This window comes from Electrophorus electricus, unplaced genomic scaffold, assembly GCF_041902795.1.
Source record: "Electrophorus electricus isolate QZ-2024a unplaced genomic scaffold, ASM4190279v1 Scaffold110, whole genome shotgun sequence".
Lineage (NCBI taxonomy): Eukaryota > Metazoa > Chordata > Actinopteri > Gymnotiformes > Gymnotidae > Electrophorus > Electrophorus electricus.
In genome coordinates this window covers 241,052-264,514 of record NW_027658392.1, presented here as the reverse complement: position 1 = coordinate 264,514, position 23,463 = coordinate 241,052, and the positions used below count along the sequence as shown (strand labels likewise).

The following is a 23,463-nucleotide window of genomic DNA, read 5'->3' as shown; positions in this document are numbered from 1 at the left end:
ACAAGATACATTAATGCTTATTGAACAGTTTCTCCAAAAATGTTTTTTATCTGAACCATTTTCTAGAAGCTGTACATCTACAACTTATCCTGCCTAAACACTGTAAGTTTGGTTATAATGAAGATGGTTTGGTAGTGATCTAAACATTGTCAGGAAATTGTAAGCACAACTGGAAGGAGATAGATAGATAGATAGATAGATAGATAGATAGATAGATAGATAGATAGATAGATAGATAGATAGATAGATAGATAGATAGATAGATAGATAGATAGATAGATAGATAGATAGATAGATAGATAGATAGATAGATAGAGAGAGAGAGTTTGTCGAGATGAATCACTGTCAATAGAGACAATTTTCAAAAACACTTCCTTTCTGTATCTGTTCCCAAATTAAACAGGCTCTTTATTCTTCCAAGCATTCAACATATTGACACCTTTTATGATCCAACACTGACTAAATGGCTCATAGGTAAACTGTTACTGTAGAACAGCTTTCTATGCTGATTTGCTGAAAATGGCAGAGTTAGAAACATGAAAAACATTCACAGTTGGCAATGATTTAGTTTACATTCAATTTAGCATATTTTAAAAAGGAGTGCAGTTAGAGCAAATGAAATGTATTACATCAAGTAATGTACAACACAGAAACATCATAATGAACAGAAACCAAGCATGGAGACAAAAACTCATGAGTTCTGCTATGTTTTTAGTTATATAGATAAAACTGTATTAGCCTACCAACCCATTTTTTATACTGGCCAGTCTCTCAAGTCCTCCATAATTCTGTAAGGCTACCTGAAAGAAATGGAATAACTCAAAGAGAAAGCATTCACTGGAGTCAGATCTGTAGATTTTATTATAATTCTGATCCAGATCAGTTCTCAGTTGAGTTGGTGTATGCTTGCCCCCTTTGATCCGCATATTTCTGAAGCTTGGGGCACACAAAAAACAAATAATATGGAGTTATTTAAGTCCTGGTATTCTGTTACTGCTATTTTGTTTGCCTTCTCTTCCTAATGTTCTTGTAGCAGGTTGCAGTTTGGCTTATCAATAAAGTTTAACTCCTTAGAGTTATCTCATCTTATGCTCACTATATTTGCACGTAATGGAACGCCAGATCTCTTTACCTGGGCTGTCTTATAATAAGCATTCCAGTATTAAACCTACTTCCTTACATTCACTGTGTTTGTGTGACATCTAACAGAACGGTAGGCATTTGTGAACGTAAATTCCGAGTGACACCGTGTGGTGAATTTAAGAAATACATATTCCTGTTCATCCATGGCTACGCTTCTCTTACCTTGCAAAATGTTCACTAATGGCGTTGCAAAATCATTTATACAGTTTTATTGTGCATTTAAGCTCAATAAGACGATAATAAATTCTAATGAGTTTCAAGTTGCGATGTGTTTGAGAAGTCCTGTACTATAAATTTACTTCCTACAGTAGAGGGGCTACAGGTCTTAAGGGTTAAAACTCTCCGTGACGAAACTTGCATACCCAAAGGCAGAACTTGGAGAAGCTATTTTTGAATGTATCCATCCCTTTTCCTGGACCAGGTTCCTGTGGGAGGGGCACTGGAAAGCATGGGAAAGTTCTTTACCCCGCGTTTAGAAATTCCCAATAACAGAAGGTTGGCCATCATCACGAACTACGCTTCTGCTACGATTAGGACATACTCAGTCAGAGATACTCTTCGCAAGGCACTACAGGATAATCAAAGAGTGACAGGTAAGACAGATCATATGCGATCATATGCGTTAGTGGCGACGCCGAACGTAACACCTATACAGTCAATGGTGTAAGTGGACGGTCTTACTTCATTAAAAAGCACAGTAAAATATGTTGAGTCACCTCTGGAACATTATATTCAAAATATATGCTAACAGTGTATATATATATATATATATATATATATATATATATATATATATATATATATATATATATATATATATATATATATATATATATATATATATATATATATTAACTAGCACCGATTACTGCATTTCTAGAGAATTCACATTGCCCTATTTGGACATTTCCACTGCACACATTCTGTTCTCTGGGGCAAAGTGATACATTATCTTTCCGCTGTGTTTCAAACCAATATAAAGGAGAGGGGGATAAGTTTATGAAAATATAATTTAAACAGTTACACATATTCACAGTGTCCCAGATAACCAAAATGATAAGTGCCAGATCCGACCCTTATATCTAAGTGGCTTTTGGTACAACTAGCCAGTACGACACGGATCCGGTTTCCGAATGTGTACCAGCACTGAACCGGCATTAGACCAGTAGTCACGGATTTCTTTATCAATATCAGATCTGTAATGCTTAGTTCCGAACGAGAACTGTATCATCTCCATAATTTAGTTACTTAAATTTAAATTCAATTTATATAACTAAATGTGTAAAATTACTTGTAATGTTTGCATTTAAATTTCTCAGTTAAAATGTGTTTATTAAGAATTAAAGAAATTTTTATTTCAAAATGAAATACTATGGATTGTAAATTGTTTGCATATAATTAAACACAATTACTTTATAGTATAACTTCATAAACATTCCTAATTATAATTCCCATTTCCTAAAATATATAAAGAAACATGATAAGTTAAAACCAGAAGTTATTTAACTTGAAATTGTAGGCTATTTCAAGTGTGAGTTAAAACATGGAACATAACATATTCTTTATGTTTTAACATCAGCGACGTCACTGGTGGTGTCGCGCGTGTTCGGATCTTGGTTTAATGTAAGAATAGATTAACGAATTCATATGCTCAAAAACGTTTGCAAAAACAACACCGTTCCCCTGGCCAAAAAGAGGAAAACAGAAAAGTATACAAACAGATAAGACCAATGGGGTGAAGAGTCAACAAAGGAGATGTTTACACAGATGTAAATCATTTCGTCGTCGCGAATGCAGTCTGGGGACCCTATCGTCCCCTGGGCATACGAAAAGCACGAAAAGGAAAAATGCACTCACTGCCCTACTTAGAAAAAATCGCAATACATTCCATACTCGAAAAACTTATCATGACAGTAGGTTAAGCTTGTTCAATGGTGCTAATAAAGTTTTGCTAGCTAAATTTCTAGCAAATAGATTTTTCTTTTTCTGTGAATCTGACCTCACACAGGTTCCAGTTTATTTACTCTCAACATATAAGCCAAGGCTCCAGAAAAAAAGGGATTGGGTGAGTGACAGTTAATGCTTGGTAAACTATTGCAGCATGGTTCTGAAAATGAATGAATGAATGATGCCTGGAAGATACATGCAAATGAATAGATACCCTACAAATGACTCAGTGTCCCTGTGTCCTGACCACAGATGTTCTTCAAGAACTGTGCATGTACACTGAGTGTACACTGTTTATTTAGGCCTTCCTCTAAAATGTCATAGTGTCACAGTCTTGACATTTGCCAGCTGTCTGTGATGACATGACACCATGTCTCATTTCCTGTGGTGAGTAAAGGGCCTCTAGACATATAAGCTTATAGTCATGTAATTGTCCCATAGGTCTTGCATCAAACACAAAAGTCAGATTCCCTGACATAGTATCAGTCTAGGTTGCAAAGGGATCAATTCAATTTAGAACAAAAATCAGTCTCATTCTAAACATCCAGATTCCCTTACACTGACATTTACATTTTACATTTATGGCATTTAGCTGACACTTTTATGCAAAGTGACTTACAATTATGACTGAGTACAATTTTGAGCAATTACAAGTTAAGGGTCTTGCTCAGGGGCCCGACAGTGACAACTTGAACTGGCAACCTAATGATTACTAGTCAAGTACCTTAAACACTGAGCTACTACTGCCCAGTCACAGATTAAGCATTATCTGAGTCTAAAAAGGAATAGAATAAGAAATTATAATGGACCAGGGCTAAACAGTAGGCTGAAGCTATCATAGCAAAAATGGTAAAAGTCTCTCCCACTGTTGCCTTGTGATGTCTTGTGTCCTTGTGTGTGTGTGTGTGTGCGTGTGTGTGTGTGTGTGTGTGTGTGTGTGTGTGCGTGCATGTGTGTAGGTGCAGAGGATGTCCAGAGCTGACTGGGGTTTTCTGGAGCATCTGCTGGAGGAAGGTCAGGAGTACTCAACTGGCATTGGGCGCGTGTGGCTCACCGTGCTCTTCCTGTTCCGCATGCTGGTCCTGGGCACAGCGGCTGAGTCCGCCTGGGACGACGAGCAGTCCGACTTTGTGTGCAACACCAAGCAGCCTGGCTGCGAAGCTGTCTGTTACGACAAGGCCTTCCCTGTTTCGCACTTCCGCTATTTTGTCCTACAGGTCATCTTTGTCTCCACACCCACCATTTTTTACTTTGGCTACGTGGCCTTGCAGGCACGCAAAGCACAGAAGCTGGGTGAGGGCACAGAGGAGGATTGTAGGAGAGTGCAGGAGGGCAAGGCCCTTGTGGAGAGGCTAGATGTGATCCACGAGGAGGATGAGGAAGGAGAAAAGCAGGTGGTGAAGCAGAAGACACATGCCCCACCTCCAAAGCTCAAAGGGAAGCTACTGGGTGCATATGCTCTTAGCATAGCCCTGAAGGTTGTACTCGAGGTGGGCTTCATTGTAGGTCTGTGGTTCCTCTATGGATTTGTGATTCCAGAAAGGTATGAATGTCAGCGAGATCCCTGCCCTCACACAGTGGACTGCTTCATCTCTCGGCCCACTGAGAAGACTATTTTCACTATCTACACTCAGGTAATTGCTGTGATATCTGTGCTCCTGAACATTTTGGAGCTCTTACACCTCCTTCAACTGTCCATCACGTATTGCCTGGAGAAGAAATATGAGGAGAGGTATGAGTACCAGGGACTAGGGGTTAGGGTGAAAGAGAAGACACCCACAAATCTGGAGCTTACACAGGTGGAGGCTCTATACCAGGAGAAAGGCCATCTCTTTCTCCCTGCAGAAAACAGCAGCTATACTCAGTCTAACTTCAGCTGGACTAAAAGAGACCCCCGCTTAACAGATGACATGCTTCCTGCCTATGCAAACTGTGTTCATAACAACACTCACAGAAGTTACTCAAAAAAAACACACACCCACACTAAACACAATAAGATTGAATCTAAAGAGAAGCTCTCAGAAGTAAAACATTATGTATAAAGAGATATATAGGGGAGGAATTGAAACTGTTTTGCCTTGGTCCAATTTATTAGATCCTGCTTGGAACAATCAGGGTGGGGCATGAAATTCCCCGGCTTTGTTCCCAGTGCTTTACTTTGAGGCAAACATGCCATTTCCCTTGTTTGGATGGACAGTGGAATGTACTGCAGTGTAGGCTGTACTGCATTCATGCAGCAGCATCTAAATCTGGCAAGGGGGGGTGAGGTGATATTTAGCCAGACCTCATTAAAAACCTTGCTTCAGCAGTGCTGATCACCAATCTCCAGACACAAATTCTGGTTCTTGTGGAAAAAGCATAGCCAAAGTGTGGCTTGAGATGAACTGCTCAATGAGTGACTGAGGTACAGCAAAATGTAGCAATTAAAGGAATATTCCACATTTTCAAGTTCATACTGAATATAAACAAAAAGTTAGTGAACAATACCAGAAATACTGTATTTTGTTTCTTCTAAGCTGGTGTAAGTATATAAAGTCCACTAACCGAAGGCTGTACAAAGCCCAATAAATCTCACCACATATAATCAAAGTCTTATTCAGCCAAGTACACAGTTACCAAAAGTGTATTTCCACTTACATTTGACCAGAAAAAACTGTTAGATTTCTATATAGTGGAATATTTCTTTAACAAATAACAATGAAGTAAATTATCTACTAGACAAATATGTGAATGAAAATGAGATATATTTAATAATTACTATTTTTAAATTGTATACTGAATTTATATTTATTGTGCTTAATAAAGATTTTTTTATTTAATTTTAATTCATGTATGTCTTATGATTGTTACAGTTACTGGATAATGATTAAATTGTGATTAATCATACAAATAAAATGCATTGCATAAATAAGATGGTTTAAATAAGAAGATTAAATTGGTCTGAGGTACTCACTATGCAATTCATCACTTGGGGACATCTTCCTTGGTCCCCCTCCTTCCAGTCTCAGAGTACTGGATTTGGGATGAAACCCTTTGTGCATTGTGAGGAGTTTCCTCATCTTGATGTCAGTGGATTCTTATCTCTTCCTTTGTCCATCTTATTATGGTAGAACGTAGGTAGAACGTAGGTGTTGATAGCCTAGATCTTGTTTTTTTTACATTCTGTGGGATTCCAAGATATTTGTAGCTGCCTTTGACATCTGTTTTTTGTTACATTCTGGTAGTATGATCTAGATAAGGTAACTATTCTAGATACCTTCCCTCTCATTGTAACTATCCAACCTCACTTATCCAGTCCGAATGACATTCCAGTGTGCTATATAATGGTGAAATGGATTAGTGAGTTAATTTCTCATTGAATTCAGACATACAGCTTGATGTCATCCATGTAGAAAAGGTGGCTGACATTTGCTCCATTCCATAGCTGGTATCTTTTTCTACTCTTGGTGGGGTGATGATTTCACTGAGAGACTTCAGGCTTTTGCTAAACAGCAGCAGGGACAGGACATCTCCTTCTGCACTTGATGGTGTCTTGTGCTATTGGCTTGAAGGTGGCCTCTAGGGTTTTCTTCCACTGCCCCTATGAGTTCTAGATGAAAGCTCTTACCGAGTCCTGCTGATATAATACATCAGTGATGCTGAAACATTCCAGCATCCACGTGTGGGGCATTGAATCAAGGTGGAGCACTAGTTGGGTCTCTGGTCTTACAGTCTCGAGTGACAGTTTTATCCATGTGTAGCAGGTGCTCGGCTCCTCCTGTGTTATTGCCAATGCCTTTCTAGGCCCAAATCATGTATTGAGCCATGTGCTCACTCATCTTAGCCACAATGAGGCCTTGCAGGAGTTTCCACTTTGTGCAGAGGCAGGTTATCGGACAGTAGATGGATGGAACTTCAGGACCAGAACTGTTCAACCTTCAATTATCCTTTCAGGGTTCTTTCCATTCATTAGCAGCTAGTTCATTTGTGCTTCAAGGTTCTCATGGGGACTATGTCAGGGGCTGGAGCTCTCTAGCTTTTCATACTTGAGACCCTTTCTTGAAAGTCCGCAAGTGTGATGGCTACTGGATCCTGTTCAAAGAGGTTGCTGTGGTCTGCTCTCAGATTCAATAAACATTGGGCATTGTTGTTGTGTGATACCTCCATCTCCCATGTGCTTTGTTCAGCTTTGGTGGGTCTGTTTTTATGCTGTTACCCTGCCACCAAGATTACATTTTGCATGGTTCATGGGATAACATCCTGTTTATTCTCCTGGCTTTGTCTTTTCTTGTGTACCTAGAGCTGTTAATCTCAGGTATGGACAACTTGTTGTACTTCTCAGGTACCTTCATCACACCTTTCTGCATTTCTGATAGCCGGCTAACTACTCTCCATGTTACCCTTATCTTGGCCTCCAACCTCCTTGCTCAACTTCCAACCTCGATGTTCAAGTAACATGCATTCACATCTTCCTGCAGCCCTTCAGATACTTCCCTAGGTCTTTGTAGTCTTCTACAGCTGGTTCCCAGCTTAAGCATCAACTTCTCTTGCAGGTCAGCAGCTCTGGGGTTGAGCTTGATGCATGGGCTCATTGGGTCTTGGTTCCCAATTTCAGGGTGTGGGCATAATGATGATGATGATGATGATGGTGATATCATCCCTCTGACCTGTCATCCCAGCTCCTCTTTGCATTTGTGTTGTACCTCACTGATCTCCAGTTGTGGCATACAAGTTTACATATATAAAACAAAATGTGTATATATAGACAGGGAATGTCTTTCTGAAACCTCAGGGTTCGTGCATATTTATTTGTTTTATATATTTTAATGTCTTTTACCTATAAATACACTTATGAATCTATATCATATAAAAACGTTTAAACATATTTATTACCATTACAACATATGCCACACCAATATATCAGCAATGTCCACGTTTACTACTACTGAACTTCATCCAAAACTTTTAACTGACATAACACTTGAATCACAATCATTACAATTCTGTTAACTAAACAGACAGATGTTTTATAGTATGAGTGACTAAATAATATGATATTGACAGGTAAAAGGGCATTTAAGATAATTCCTTTAGACAAGCAGCCAACATATTTATCTTATATATTTCAGTAATTTATCCAATATTTTTCTTGAAGCCTGAGCACTAGAATGCACAGATGCAATCTAATCCCTCTAGCCTCATCATAAGTGTTTAGTTCTTGACATCCATGTGCCATCAGACCATTACAGAAAATTCCCTGCAAATAATGTCTAAACACAAGAGTCAGATGACTTAATTGACTTGCTATGTAAACAGTCTTTATATATATATATATTCATATAGGAAAAAACTGTAGAATAAGTTGAATAACTACAATGTTTTTCATAATATGGAAAAATCAATTGTCAGAAATTAAAATAATATAAACTGCCTGACATAAGTCATCTTGTGGTTGATAGCCATTCACTTCACCTGAATCGTTGTTATTTTGACTCATTCATCTTATGTCTACCATTCTTTTCACCATAGTCATTTCCAATAATTTACTGAACTATGATAAGTTATCTGTGACAGGAAATGAGTAATTTACTAGGTGGGACAGTTCCTTATTATAAATCTATAATTTATTTTAGAATTTTCTTTTTATAATCTGACTCATCATCAGGATACAAACATGAACATATCAGGGTCTATCAGCAAGGGTCTCTTTAAGAAAAGACCCTTTTTTTTCTCTTCTTGCAAGGTATTTGTTTTGCCAGCAAACTGAAAGTCCATCTAATGAGAGGGAGTAAGCAGCTCTTCTATGATCCTCTTTTTGAGCGATTAATGAACTGTGTGCTGTGATGCTGCCAAATATAATCTGGAATCTCCATGCAGTGCATGGCACTGCAGTCTACAGAAGCGTGTCTGGAATTGGCACACAGTCTGTCATATCCAGCCAATACAGAGCCTCAGAAAATCCCCAGAAGATATGCAGGTCAGTGAACAGCTGGTGAAGGCCATCCATTTTTGTTGCCCTTAGAGATGGACAGCGCCTAGGAGGGCACTGTTGCTGCACGATCCCTCTCGGTAGGGTGTTTCAGGGAAGGCTTCAAGGTCTAAAGCCATTTCCTTTGTTTTTCTAAAATCAGCCATTGTCCTGCCTCAGTCCAAAGGCTGCACAAATAGAAGGCTGTTCTGTTTCAATAACGCAAACACGAAACTGTCTGTCAGCTGTGAATAGATCTTGTTTGTAATACACATTAGGGGATATATTTTACTTGAGCTCACTGAAAATAGGCATTTTAATAGGGAATAGGGTAATTTTTGTGCAATAGACTGCAGGGCTGCTTTTTGTTTTATGCTGCTTTACAGTCATACCAGGGAGAGGAAGCTGCCCTATGTAATGTCATTTCCTGCATCCTGATGTTACCCTGATTGCTGATGCATTTCTGTCTTGTCATTAAATTCATGCTCGGTGACATTCATTCACTCAGAAGACAAACTAATCAGCTCTTCCACCATATGAGCAGTGTATAGCTTGGCTAGGTGGATGAGGCCTCTGAGCATTCAGTCATCCTGCTTTACCTTAGGGATTTGGGCATCAGTGCCAGTCCTTGCATGGTCTGGGCTCAGGAAGCTGCATTGTCTAGCCAAGGTGCCACTGCACACAAGGCAGAACACTCACACTGCATGCCAGATGAAGTGATGAAAATGTCTTTTGCCACAGCCATAACCATAACAAAGAAAAGGACACACAATACCACCAGGGAGAGACCTAAAAATAACAAAAAACTTGTATCTATTAAATATACATCTTCTGTAATATTGAAGGTTTTTCATATGTCCTGCTTAAAATGTCTACTGACATGCCAGCTATGAGAGCAGAATATAAAAATGCTCTCATTCTTTGCCAAAGACAAATAGCCACATGAACTACTGCATGTATATCAAATATACGGTCTCCCGGCTCATGGGGCATTTCCATTTGTCTGAGATTGACAAAAGTACTTGGCTAAACCCTTAATCTATACAGCCAGGAAGAAATGGACTTATGTCAGCTTCCCGATTTCACTGGTGCTCTCTCCAGGGACTGGCCGAAAGGATTGTTCACCAGTGACAATGGAGCAGCAGTGGGCATTGTTGCATTGTTTATGGCGTCATCCCACTTGCTCCCCTGCCCAAAAGTCATGGACACCTCATTAAAGGGCTCTGATGGATGAGGCTGTAGGAAAGAGGGCAGACCAAATTACACATGACACAATAAAGCAGAGAAAATAGCACCAAGTCAACACTTATAATGTTCATTTGATGTTCACCAAGAAGAGCTCTAAATTATCTACTAAATATAACTAGCAGGTATTTATTATTCAAAACAACATTAATTATACAGAGCAGTGACAATCTATCACTTCCAATTCTTAAACTTATATATAGTTAGTCAACTGTTTTATTTCACTTTCACATATGATGGGTTTCAGTAATACTTTAATTATTTGGTTTAATTAAAATAACCATATAATCTCTTGACTAAAGTAAATGCATAAAATGTTACACAAGTATAACTTTTTCCAGTATATGTGCTAATGGACACTTATTTTTCAGATGTCTAATCCACAGTTTAAGTGGGTAAGAGGTATACTGACTGGACCCTGGAGAGTTATGCTATGAAAAATAGAAGTTATTTCTCTAACCATCTAAAATGGGTCTAAAATAGGACAGTACCGCGCAAGTTGTGGGAACTGAACCATGAGGCCCATGGGAAAGGGGAGGATTTAGAGCGCTGTTCCATTGTTTCTGCAGCTGATGGGAATCTTGGTAGCGAAGTCCTGCCGGCATTGTGCTGCGGCTCCTTACACATCCTGGCTGAATAAGTTAGACAGGGCCGGCAGCGTCGCTCCTTCTTCCCATTTCTCAGGAACAATAGAGCCATGTGCATGCTAAGACACAGTCACAGTGCCAAGTTCTCCTTGCTTCCCACTACCTGTCCCTACACCCTTAACCACCTAACCTCACACTCAAGTGTTGCTGGGGGCTCACTATGCATACACGTACAACAGCAATAACCATACATCAGTATCGCCTTCTTTAAAAAAATCTAGTAGCAGCAAAGAACATGCGCATAAGCTTTTTTCTCTCCAGCCAGACAAGCATTTCCCACACTTACTATTCGTCATATAATTCTAACAGAAAGAGCACTATAGCCATCAAAGTCTCCCTGACTGGAAGTATACCCAAAGGTCTCATCAACCCTATAGTCTTGAAAACTGCTATTAAATCAGAACCCATGGGGCAAGGCGGAAATGTTTTTAAAGCCTCAGTCAGGATGTTTTGAGAATATGTATCGTTCTGCACTTTTGAAGTTGCTTTGGCATTTTTCCCTCCATTCACGTTTCTCATATTGGGTTGACAGAGATCCGAGTCAACTTCTGGATAAAATGCAACCAAACCAAAATGACGTCCATCAACCCAATATGAGAAGCCTGTGTTAGTACCATATATAGGTAGATAATGTACATGTAATTTGGCTTTAAAACCACCACAATTGGTACTTTAAGCATTAGTATGTTTTGAGTGCTGTGAGCAATCCAAAGAAATGATTATACAGTTCTAGGAAAAATAGAATGGAGCAAGTTTCAGCAGCATAAATGACTCTTATTTCCCCACCTGTGGTTACATGTTTGGTAATTTGTTTACAAATGTTGGAAACGTATGTTTATAGAAACATTTAACTAATTTCATTGTTACAATGCAATTGATAGCAGGTTGTTTGGTTAGACATGCACTCATATGATTGAGCTGAGCCAATTGTAAATTTAAAAATTGCTTTTTTTTTTCTTTTTTTTTTTGCAGCAGATAAGTTACATTGTTACACTGGAAAGAGAGAGGTGTGCATTTGGGGCTAGCCAAAGATCTCTTTTTCCCCTTAAATCATGCTAAATGCTATAATAGTGACATACTCTCATTATATAATCAGTCACACAGACAGTTGCATTGAAAATGTGAGTTATACTAAATGGATGTTCCAAAAAAAGATTGACAAACACTACTGGTCCAATCATAAGAATATTCAGTCATACTATGCTGAATATAATGAAAGGAAATGAAAGCAAAAGAGTGGAGGTTAATATCTCAAAGGCATAAACCAAAAACACCGCATGCAGTGCTGAAACAGAACATTGCCCACATTGCCTAGTTTTGAGAGCAAGTCTCTATTAATGACTTTTTGGGGCAGGTTGCATCCTCTAAAGTAGCAACAAGATTTTTATGGTGGAATTTCAATGTCTACATAAAAGTATCGAATAATTGCCTATGAAAAGCCTCTCTCTGTATTTCTAATTGTGAACAAGGTTTCCTTTTAATGTTAACCTAAAAAGAAACTTGCCATACAGCCAATCACAAATGAACATAAACAGCAAAATGGAATTTGGCTATTGATTTATAGATAACATCTGTCCAAATACACTAAACTCTTAACTCTCATTAGGCTATTTTCTATAAACAATACCAGAAACACATTTTTGAGTTACTTACCATTTATTATCTTATATTTTTCTGGTGAGGTAATGGAAATATGCCTAATTTCTGTTCACATTAAGTTCCCAAAAGCAGATCAAAAGCATACACAGCTACAAGTGCACACAGAGTAACTATCTGCATTCAACAGGAATTCCTTTTGGCTTTGAAAACACTTGGGAAATGACAATCTTAATGTCCAGTTTCAGCTATGTGACCACAGTAGAATAAAATGACAGGCAGCTTTAGCTAAACCTCCATCAAAGCATCAAACAATGATACAGTGAGTGGAGGTCCAGCATGCGTAGAAGTGGATTAATCAGGCAAAAGTCTGTTTTGCATCTGAGCATTGGTTGTTTTTGGATTGCATTTTTGAAGATAATTTTGTATCCATCACAGCATTTACCGTTTACTGCTCCAGCAGCTGAATGGGTGAATTATAGCACAGAAGATCTCCACCTAGTGGACGGAAGTGTTACAGAACTATGGGCTTATATACCTTGTAGCTATCCATTTGGCCTTAGATAATACCATACTTTCCTGCCACCAGCAAGTAGGATGGGGCAAGAGTCATGTTCATTCAACTAATTCTTCACTGGTCGGTTCCTTTCCAGTGCTGCCTTGGGAGTAAATTCTAGTTTATCTTTCAGACTTAGGACTTCTGTGCTATCCTGGCCAACCCATTCCTCCAGTTTCCTATCCTCTCGCAGTTCCGCGATACCCCTTTCTTCTCTTGGTGTTTTGGGAGTTCCTCGGATAAACCACTCCAAGTGATATCCCACAGCACCCACCACGAAGGCCACGGGGAAGGTCACGTAGGGCGCGTAGGTGCGCATGGCTGTCCAGATCACAGGCCACATAACTGCAGACGGAATCTGAATCCAAATAACCTGCATAAAGATATAAAGCGGGCGAGTCTCTGGTTGTTCCATGAGTTACAATCACAAACAGAAAACTAGGATATATTTAGATTTTAATCACTGATTAGGCGTTTACATAGCTAACCTAGGTATTTCCTCGCATCATGTTATTCTATATTACCTAACCTTATTAAAATGAAGCCTATAACCTGTTTTCCCATCAAAAACCTCCGTCTGTAGCATGTCAATCCTCCGCGGTTGAAGTTAGCATGTGGATAAACGGCATTAACCCCACTAGCTAGCCAGCTAGGTTAGCCTGACACCTAGCTAGGATAGCGTATACCTAATTTAACTTACAGAAACACGGCACTGAAAACGTACAACCACACATAAAACAAACATAAAATACATCGTTAGCAGGCTAAATACACAATGCAGTTGTTGGTTTACCTATTCAAGGCGTTTCAGAAGTCTACCTAGCTAGTTCTCCCATGGTGCTGAACTCAACGATACACTAAGCGGCTTTCATATTCCTCCAACGCCCTGTAGGAAGTCCACGTTTGACGTTTATCCGCTCTGTTCAGTTTTAATGCATTTGAGGTACGGCTACACCTAGCGTCCAAACATTCAAAAAAGCGCCTTCCGCATCCGTATGATATGAACTGTTGAGACCGGACGCATTTTCTTGCTTTTCTAGCATAAATATCCCGTCCAGAACATTCCAAAACGAACTAATTTTTCAATACATGTTATTAATTAAATAAAACATCCACTAAAGCAATTAGCATGAACCTTTATTAGAAAAAAATAACTTTTTTTCTTAAATATTTTGGCGCAAAGCAGAAAAGATATGGTTATTACCCATGAAAAATGACGTTATTTGACTTTTCGAGCAATTCATCAATTAATATATATATCAAGGTTATTCATATAGGCAACTACTCCAGCATCATTTGATTGGTAAAATTTAGTACAAGCAGTTTATCAACCCAATAGTTTTAACAAGATTTTTTTTTTAAAGTTAATACAATTATGTTCCATGATAGGCATACTTGGAAACAGATTTAATGCAGATGCTTTAGCTCAATCAATAGGTTATTGTAAATATATTTCACGTATAAATAAAAAGTAACTAAATGGTATGTTAGTATACTCTCACTGCTTTCATTTTTAATTTGTTTAACCAGGCAAGAGTTTAAGCGATAAGTCAATAAATGTGGGTCTATTCAGGACAGGGTCAGCAGTAGCAGTGCAGCAGCACAGGGCACATAGGGTAGGTGAAGTATACCACAGTGGAAGGCATTACAGCAGGGTTAGACAGTGCCACCTGGTCTTTGGCATCATAATGCAGTGGTCATCTACTGAGACTCTGCCACCCAGTGAATTTCCCATTCAGATCCTCACATAAGTCGTGTGATGGCACTGGATAGAAAGTCCTCATAACTCATGCGTATGTTGCCAGTCATGGCGGTGTCCTTCTCGCGGAAGGCCTGGGTCATACTTTGCAGCTGGGTGCACACCTGGATGAAGCGGTCGAGCTGGAGGGCATTACCCATGCCACGAGCACAATACTGGCCCACCAGGTTCTGAGTGAACTGAGGGCTCAGGTTATAACCCATCTGTGAGAATGCTGAAAGGAAGAGAGATACTGTCAGTCATGATACAATGGCCAAAATGAAAAATGAATGAGGGAAGATAATCGAACAGAGCACACAAGACTTATCCTTAAAAAGATATATAGGTCAAATCACTAACTGTACAGAATGAAAAAAAAAATTGCTTATTCATTCTTAAAGTTTTTTATATGATACCCATATGTAAAAATTAATCTAAATAACAAATACTACTAAAAACTTAATAGTAATGAAACTGAATTACAAAAAACAAAAAAACCCAACATTTTTAGAAGTAAAAGTCAAACAGAGCTTTAAACAACAAACAAGAAAAAATGAAATTAAAAAGATACATTTAGCAAATGTTGGTTGTTCCTAAAGCCAATATGGCAACATGCAAAATTGTGGCATTAAAAAGCAGTGACTGTGATGAGACTGCAGTTGGAAATAGGCCAAGAGTCAGCACTGTACGCTGTACATCTGAGATCCTGAAAACATTTCCTTGTCTAAACCATAGTACACACAAGAGTCCAAACATAGGCGACCACATGGAGGAAGAGCACATGAAAAGAAATTTATATAAAAAGCTGTCCCATCATATGCAACCCGAAGTAAGAGTGAGAGAGGTTTGCTGACCTGATGATGGAAAGTGGAGGACTTCCCTTTATTTCTCAGGGAATGTACAGTAACACGATTCTCACCGAGAAGGGCATCTTATTCCATACACAAATTAGCATTTCTCATTTACTAAGACTCCCAGACAAATGAAAGCATGTAATTGGTCATTTAAGAGGCATGCCAACACTCGACACACACAGACACAGAATCCCCCACCCTCTACCCACCACACTGTGTCATCTTCATTTGTTCAATTTACTACCAAAAGTCTCATCATTCTCCTCTCCACTGACCTTGGTGCATCTCATTACTGTTGATGGAGCCTGAACGGTCACGGTCAAACTGGTGGAACAGGCCCTGCCACTGCTGTAGGAATGTCCACAGAGCAGAGAAGCCAAATATGTCTATGCGGCCAGTCTTGGACTTGTCAAACATATCTAAGGAAGAAAAATCTGTCTTTTAATGAATTTCCACATAGAGAAGCTGATTTGTTATTGCATTACTGGTTTAATCAATTGCATTCTTCCAGTCAACCTAAAGATGCTTAGGTGGTCATGAAAACATCCATTAGCAGTAGAACTGCCCTGTCAGTAAAGAACAAGAGTCTGTGTTGTGTTAAAATAATATGCATAGCACTAACTGATCATCATTAGGCAGGTCTCATCATTGAAGGTCGAGTTGTTTGAGTTGACGAGGGCTTGCTTCAGTTCCTTCAAGTTAATATAGCCACTGTGATCAGTGTCGACAGACTGAAACCACTGATAGGCCTCAGGGTTAACACCAGGTGGGATGTTACCTGGAACATCAAAACCATTTGTCAACCACCAAAACAGACTGCAGCATAACGCCTACAAAAATCATTATGTTGTTAATTAAAAGTGATTACACTCCCATTAAGAAAAAGCTGGAAAAGCACTGCAGGAATCACAGAAATAGCTCAAAGTTTACAAAGTAAAGAACAACAGCAACACAAAAGTAGGTTAAACTAGGATAAAGCCTTTATCTGAGAATATAAAGATAACACCTTGGATAACAAGTGCCATGCTAACAACAATTTAACCACACAGTAATTAGTGAAGTGATGCACTGTGTCCCTGTCTCATTTTGACCCAAGGAGGAACAAAGACCTGCTACTGTAAAACAGACAGGCTGTCCCACTCGGTGAAGGTTAATGACCATTTAACAATCATACTGCAATTCATGCCCAAGTGGCCAATAAAGCACACACCACTGTATATAAAAATCAGTACTTTTGCACACTTTAAAACACACACACCCAGAAAGTGACATGCATCATCATGCCCACTACTCCAACTCCGCTACAGGCACAACCTGTACCAATTCTTTATATGAGGCAGCTGCCAGCTTCTTGGTCACCAGTCAGTCATCAGTCACCCGGTGATGGGCAGATGATAGAACTGCCATAAAAGGGATGAAGGACTTGTCTGCAGCACCTTCATAAATTTCTGTTATCTGTGCACAGGCCTCAGCCACTGCACACCTGATGGAGATGGAGCACACCTGCTGCATCTGAGTGTCATTTTGTGCCCCTATCCTTGCGCCAAACTTCATCTGCCAGACCAGACTGAATCTGCTGTCTGTCATATCAATTGACATTTAGCAAAATTCCATTTTGACCCATTCAGTGAATTATCAAAAATATAAACTAAGCATAACTATATAACTTTATATAAAGAAAAATAACAACACTAAAACACCAGCACCTAGATTATAACTCAGATTAAAATGACACTTATACATATTACTATTCCATCAAAGGAAAATCAAAAAGCTTGCTGTTCTCACTTCCTTGAGCATGCTGTCCATATTGTCCTCCATAGGGCTGTCTGTACCCTCCATAGGGGGCTCCTGGGGCTTGTCCTACACCATAAGGTGCTCCAGGGGCACCACCACCTCCTGACCCATACTGCCCACTGGATCCAGGTGGGCCATATCCTCCATATGGTGCTCCTGGTGCAGGTCCTCTTGTATACTGTCCACCTGGTGGTGCACCTCCATATGGGGTACCTCCAGGTGGAGCTGGACCACCATAGGGCCCTCTAACAGAACCACCTCCATATGACGCCCCTGGAGATGGATGTTGTTGGGGAGTATTGCCCCCTGGTCCTGGATATCCCTGTAAATAATAAGTAACAAAATCTATTTCAACATCATATACCACGCATATGTTAGTTAGCCATTATGTGCGTTGACTATCTAGTCAAATTCTATCATGTCTTTCCCACTAGCTATCTGGCAAAATAATTTGTAATGACATCTAGCTATGTGGCATGGTTAGCAAACTCGGTAGCACAGTTAACTTAACCTAACTGGGTTGCTTAGTCGTTTTGGCGTGTATAAATACTTAGAAAAAGAAATCAAGTTGGATAATATTTGTTACATAAACTAAACCTTCTGGACACCAATGTCCACATATGGACAGCGATTAAAAATGGATACTTCCTGAATAAAGTTATCAAGATCGCTTGCCACATTAGCTAGCTAACCAGCTAGCGCTAGCTAACTCTCCGTACTAAACTAATTAGCTAGCTAGGAAGCTAGATTCAGTTTCAGTATTCATACAGCTTGTTTTAAAACACGTAGCTATTTACATCTCGCTGATATCGCAACAACAATAACAACAACAACAAGAACACTCGCTACGAAAGGCTGGATTAACGAGAATTGAAAAAACAAACTAAAGCTAAATGTTAGCTTTCCATCCCGGAAGCTATATACCTGTCCGTAGTAACTCATGTCGCTGTAATAATGCGAGGCAGAAGCGACGCCTTCAGAGTCTTAGAGTCCCGCCTGCGGGCTAACGCGTTTCACTGGTTACGTTCACATACAAAACATTTTCCCCAATCCGACTGAATTCGTTCCGTTTACAGACTGAGGTGTTCGTGTGAACACTCTACTGAGCAGTCTGACGAAAATCTGTTTACATGCACGCTACAATTAATCCGCTCCAAAATGACGAGTGCTTGTGAAGTATCACTGTGTTCAAGTTCAGTGTTCAAGGTACCATGGCAACGACATTCGCGTGAGTGCAGTCAGAGCGAGAAATCCCGTGCGTGTCAATGTGACCTGCCTTTGCAGTTGGCGTTTATTTTTTTTAATTGCGATAAAATTATAGCGGTCTCCGGAAAAAAAAAGTGATTTACATTCACATGTTAGGGGCGAGAGAGGAGGCCATTTCTTGGAATATTGCGAGGCCAGTGAGCTGGATGGCAGTCCCACCGCCTTTAAGTCTGTTAAAGTTTTCAGCACAAAATCCGTCTCTGCTGCAGAAACACTTTTTCACTCTCGCCATGTTGTATTTTGTAAACTTCCGCTCTGACGCAAAGGGACATGCGCACAACGTTATTAAACTTTACAATGGGGAATGTGATGTGGTCTTGATAGCTGCTTCATGGCTATTATTCTAATATGCATGTAAACGTGGTTACTGTTGGTTAGAATCTTCCTTGTCTGCTGCTTAGTAGACACGTGATTCCATTATTAGGGCAAATCAGATGAGAAAGACACAAAACATTAACTACGTTGCCACAGGGTTGAGTTAATTTACGTTATATGTTTTGGTATTTACTGGTTACACTTAATTTTTTTTTATTTATTTATTTATTTATTTATTTATTTATTTATTTATTTATTTATTTATTACTGTTTTATGTCTCAGTTATTCCCAAAAGATTGTATTTATGTAGCCTATATTATCAATTTGTTGACCTCCTTTGACAATCGAACCTATTAGCTACGTTTCTCTGTTTGCTCGACAATAGGTATTATAGGAACATGAAAACAAAAGACCAGTAACAGTCAGGAATTGGGACGAGGGGTATTAAACACTTGCAATGTACAGTGACGCAAAACGGCCATAGCTGATAGCTAGGAAAATCTTTAATATGGTTTAGATCTACGAAAGATGCGCACACAACTATATACAGAAAATACATAAACCATAAGCTAGCTATATATATATATATATATATATATATATATATATATATATATATATATATATATATATATATATATATATATATGATATATATATATGAATGAGAGAGAGAGAGAGAGAGAGGGCTATGAAAGCCATCACCATCATCATCATCATCATCATCATCATCCTTTATTTATATAGCGCCTTTCTGCCTCACACACACACCATTGTTTTAGAGAAAAGTAGGTGAAGAAAATACTGTGTAAAGAGGAATGTGTTTATTTTAAATTGGTATTTCACAAATGAAATCAAAGAATAGTCATGCAGATATTGGGGTTTCGGGGCTGTGGCACTGAAGGAGCTACCATCCCGGTGTGTGTCACTGCAAGCAGTCTGCTGCCCAAGGACATAAGGGTGAGAGATGGGATGTAAGGAGATAATTTGTAGCAAGACTATGAAAGATATGTGTGCTGATCATTTTGTGTATAAATGTACTCTAGAAGCTGAGGTTTGAATGTTTTGAAGTTTGTTCAGAGTTTTAGCAGGTAGACCACTAGATAGTGTTACAAGATTCAATACAAGAGCTAATAAAGGCATGGATGAGAGTTTCATGTTGAGAAACAGGAGAAGACAGACAGTGATACAAAGGTGACAAAAGATTGATTTAGTGAGAGATGTGAGTTTAAAAGCATGTGGTCAGGAACAACACCATGATTCCTAACAACCTGCACAGGATTGACAATGGTGGCAGGGAAACAGGATAGCCTAGATAGTCAGGATTTGGGGCCTACTAGCAACACTTCTTTTTTTCTGTTTAACCTAAGAAGATTTCCATCTAACCAGAGGTTTAATTCAGAAATGCATGCAAACAGCATCTGTGACAGGATAATGATGGTCGAACACTTAGATGCAACTCAATTTCATTTGCACAACAATGAAAGGTGGGAGGAAGGGACTGAACTGATCCTTGGGGTGCACCATGATTGACTGGGGAATTAGATTATTTATGTTTCTCTAAGGTGATGGATTCTGTTCTGTTGTAAAGGCTATGATCTGAACCATTCTAGTGCTGGGTCAGAAATACCTATGTAGAATGATAATGTAAATCTTAGTATACTACTCTATCAAAAGTGGCATCAAGATGAAGAAGAATACATAATAAACAAACATATGAAAGCTATAGCTACAGTAACCTATATAGCCATCATCTTATTGCATACACATTATTAATAACACATAAAACACACAAAATAAAAATGATGACCCATAACAAGGAAAACGTTTATTGCAATTGCAGGTTGTATCTTTTTGGTAATGAGGATGAGGGGATTGCAGTTGTTTCTGAAAATGGTTTTCCTCATGTTTATACACTAGGGGGCAGTATGCACCTTAACCAAGTAAAGGAGCCTTTAAATCCCTCCATTCCAAGGTAGCCTAGATAGAAGACCTTACATAAGAAATAAATTATTAACCTTTTTTTTTCTTCTTCAAAATAAACTTCCAAAACTAAAAGATAAGACTGTGTCCCAACACAGTGGATCCACTGTGAGTACTATTGGGACTATATAAAACATCAGGTGATTTATACATTACAAAAATTCTTTAGATCTTTTTGACAAAACTTGACAGATAGAATCAATGAAGCTAACACACAAAGACTGTCATGTCATTTCATGCTCCTTAAGGCAAAGCCTGTAATTAGACTTGGTTTGCTTTATTGTATGGTCTATTTTCAAGTTTATACAATAAGGTATTGTCATGTTGTTAACAGTATATGCAATTTACCTATTTGTTCATGAAAAAAATGAACAGTAGTTCTAGATGGTTTATTGACCCTGACTTCTCTCAGTAACAGTTTCCTCCAGTTTGATATTTTTGAGGTTCTGGTTAGAGGCGGCAGTAGGGTCAGACATGAGTTGGAGCAGCTCACCTGTCACCAGGCACACTTTCCCCTTTTTGGTCATGCAACTGCTTATGGACACCAGGTAGATAATCTCAACAATGCATATTGGGATGCACAAAGCAGAAGTGGTCACCATGAAGAAGGTGAAGATCTTTTTCTCAGTAGGTTGAGAAATGAAGCAGTCCACTACATTAGGGCAAGGAGACAGGCTGCACTTTGAGAGATTAGGCAACCCAAATCCTTGGTAGATATAGTGGATGATGTAGAGAAAGCCAGCATCAATGGCTACTTTAAATATCAGACTGAACAGGTATGTCCACCACAGGCCTCCATGCTTCTTACCCGGATTGACATAGTAACCCTTATGCTCACAGAGCTTGACATGACCCACCACTAAGAGAGATGGGCATGTTATAAAGATGAGCTGCAGGGCCCACAAGTGGATGTGGGAGATGGGGAAAATGAGGTTGTAGCAGACATTGGTGCAGCCTGGTTGGTCTGTGTTGCACATGAAGCTGGCTTCGTCATTCCACACCTGCTGCACAGCCACCACAAACACCAGGGTGCGAAAGATGAAAACTATGGAGATCCACATGCGACCAAATGCTGTGGAGTACTTGCTGACTCCACTGAACACATCCTGCAGGGAAGCCCAGTTCATCTTTACTGCAGGAAGTTAGCAGCTCTCCTACAGCTGAGCTCAGTTAAACACTCCTAAACAGGGTGAGATCAAAGTACTTTACAATACATGCTTAATGTTCTGTCAATTTCAGTTAATTTAGTCTGCACCAAGATAAAGACTGAAATGACCTTGCTAAGATTTTTTCCTCGATTTTTTGTGCACACAAAGGGAAAACAAAATTAAGATATAACATATTTTATAGGTGACCTTGTCCTCTTTACTTATTTAAAGAAATTGGAGAACAAATGCCATTAAATCAGTTAAACCCATTTATTGCTGAGAGCTGATAGAGAAAAACATTTGAAAACAGCAAATGAGTTCTGTATATCTTTAATAAGGCCTTTGTTTCTTACACTGAACAAGTTAGCCTATTAGTGTAGGACACAAATCCCATGGGAATCAGATTCACTTGAATATCTAACTGTTACAGGAAAAGGACTTTGTCAGACTGCCTCTAGATTAGTAGTGAAATTATTAAATGGTAAATATTTGCCTTTAATTAAATTTAGGGTGGTACTAAGCCAGAAATATTTTCATACTGCTTATATTTTCTGACATTTAAAAAAAAAAAAAAAAAAAAAAAATGCATCTATTCTTTTTTAGGTGTGATTATTAGGGATTCTCTATATGATGTAAGCCTAATTTTATTTTCAGCCAATATATTAAACAAAATACTTTAACCTCCCTGAAAAAGGTTTTCCACAGACATTGATATGCCCAACATTTAATTTACTGTTACAAGGCTGCATTTCAAAGTACATTACTACTACTTAAACTGGTTCTGGTTCAAGTTTAAAAAAGAAAGATATTCCCTTTTCTATTACGTTCTCTCTCCTTTATGATAAACAACAAGCATTCAAGATCCAGTTAAACTTATTTTCTGATGTGGTGGACCACATCTCAAGTTGTGAATCTTGATTTCTGTTTTGCTATCTCTTAAAGGCTGAGACAGCGTTTGCATTGCTTTTATAATGATGGCTGGAAGAGGGATCTGCTTTTTCCTGTCCCTTATTTGTGCTTGACAACAGGTTTATTTGAGATTTTCACAATAATGACTAAAGCACTCTATATAAATGAACTCTTACCTTTCTCTGAGGTATAATAAAAAAGTCAAAATTAATTGCACCCTTAGAAACTCTTATAAAGTCCATCCATCCATCCATCTATATATGTCTGTCCGTCATGTTTGATGTTCATGACTTAACATTTAGCTTATAGATGGTGGAAGTGGGTGCTAAGGTGGCTGATGAGGCCAATCCTCCCACATATTGGATCTGTGT

At 38.9% G+C, this 23,463-nt stretch overlaps 4 protein-coding genes across 5 annotated transcripts; 1 reads left to right on the top strand and 3 right to left on the bottom strand.

Moving 5' to 3' along the window:
- The first annotated feature begins 453 nt into the window (after positions 1-453).
- On the top strand, positions 454-5,915 carry LOC145654043 (gap junction alpha-4 protein-like). Of its 2 annotated transcripts, XM_081708703.1 has the most exons (3): positions 454-1,736; positions 3,152-3,208; positions 4,050-5,915. In XM_081708703.1, exon 3 carries the CDS (start codon positions 4,059-4,061, stop codon positions 5,130-5,132), a length of 1,074 nt encoding a protein of 357 aa, XP_081564829.1. In that variant the 5' UTR covers positions 454-1,736; positions 3,152-3,208; positions 4,050-4,058; the 3' UTR covers positions 5,133-5,915. The 2 variants fall into 2 exon arrangements, with proteins under 2 accessions (XP_081564829.1, XP_081564828.1); XM_081708702.1 differs by lacking the exon at positions 3,152-3,208 and having other exon boundaries at positions 459-1,736.
- Positions 5,916-12,566: 6,651 nt separating this feature from the next.
- LOC145654044 (small integral membrane protein 12) lies at positions 12,567-14,027 on the bottom strand. The gene is made up of 2 exons (XM_081708705.1): positions 13,875-14,027; positions 12,567-13,454 (listed from the first exon to the last, which is right to left on the bottom strand). Exon 2 carries the CDS (start codon positions 13,422-13,424, stop codon positions 13,149-13,151), a length of 276 nt encoding a protein of 91 aa, XP_081564831.1. The 5' UTR covers positions 13,425-13,454; positions 13,875-14,027; the 3' UTR covers positions 12,567-13,148.
- Positions 14,028-14,197: 170 nt separating this feature from the next.
- Positions 14,198-18,876, bottom strand: pef1 (penta-EF-hand domain containing 1). The gene is made up of 5 exons (XM_027006318.3): positions 18,395-18,876; positions 17,462-17,792; positions 16,296-16,451; positions 15,949-16,092; positions 14,198-15,054 (listed from the first exon to the last, which is right to left on the bottom strand). The coding sequence occupies exons 1-5, from the start codon at positions 18,410-18,412 to the stop codon at positions 14,825-14,827; spliced, it is 879 nt and encodes a 292-aa protein (XP_026862119.2). The 5' UTR covers positions 18,413-18,876; the 3' UTR covers positions 14,198-14,824.
- On the bottom strand, positions 16,100-22,171 carry LOC145654045 (gap junction beta-4 protein-like). The gene is made up of 2 exons (XM_081708706.1): positions 21,579-22,171; positions 16,100-16,290 (listed from the first exon to the last, which is right to left on the bottom strand). The coding sequence occupies exons 1-2, from the start codon at positions 22,160-22,162 to the stop codon at positions 16,200-16,202; spliced, it is 675 nt and encodes a 224-aa protein (XP_081564832.1). The 5' UTR covers positions 22,163-22,171; the 3' UTR covers positions 16,100-16,199.
- Positions 22,172-23,463: the final 1,292 nt, after the last annotated feature.

What these genes read in the sequence shown, in the direction of transcription:
- LOC145654043 (XM_081708703.1), top strand. Translation starts at nt 4,059, where the DNA reads ATGTCCAGAGCTGACTGGGGTTTTCTGGAGCATCTGCTGGAGGAAGGT.
- LOC145654044 (XM_081708705.1), bottom strand. Translation starts at nt 13,424, where the DNA reads ATGTGGCCTGTGATCTGGACAGCCATGCGCACCTACGCGCCCTACGTG.
- pef1 (XM_027006318.3), bottom strand. An exon ending in GACCTGCCTAATGATGATCA is followed by an intron (nt 16,093 to 16,295) that starts GTTAGTGCTATG and finishes TTTCTTCCTTAG; the next exon opens with ATATGTTTGACAAGTCCAAG. An exon ending in CAGTAATGAGATGCACCAAG is followed by an intron (nt 15,055 to 15,948) that starts GTCAGTGGAGAG and finishes TCTTCCTTTCAG; the next exon opens with CATTCTCACAGATGGGTTAT.
- LOC145654045 (XM_081708706.1), bottom strand. Translation starts at nt 22,162, where the DNA reads ATGAACTGGGCTTCCCTGCAGGATGTGTTCAGTGGAGTCAGCAAGTAC. An exon ending in GTTGAGATTATCTACCTGGT is followed by an intron (nt 16,291 to 21,578) that starts GTCCATAAGCAG and finishes ATGATCAGTTAG; the next exon opens with TGCTATGCATATTATTTTAA.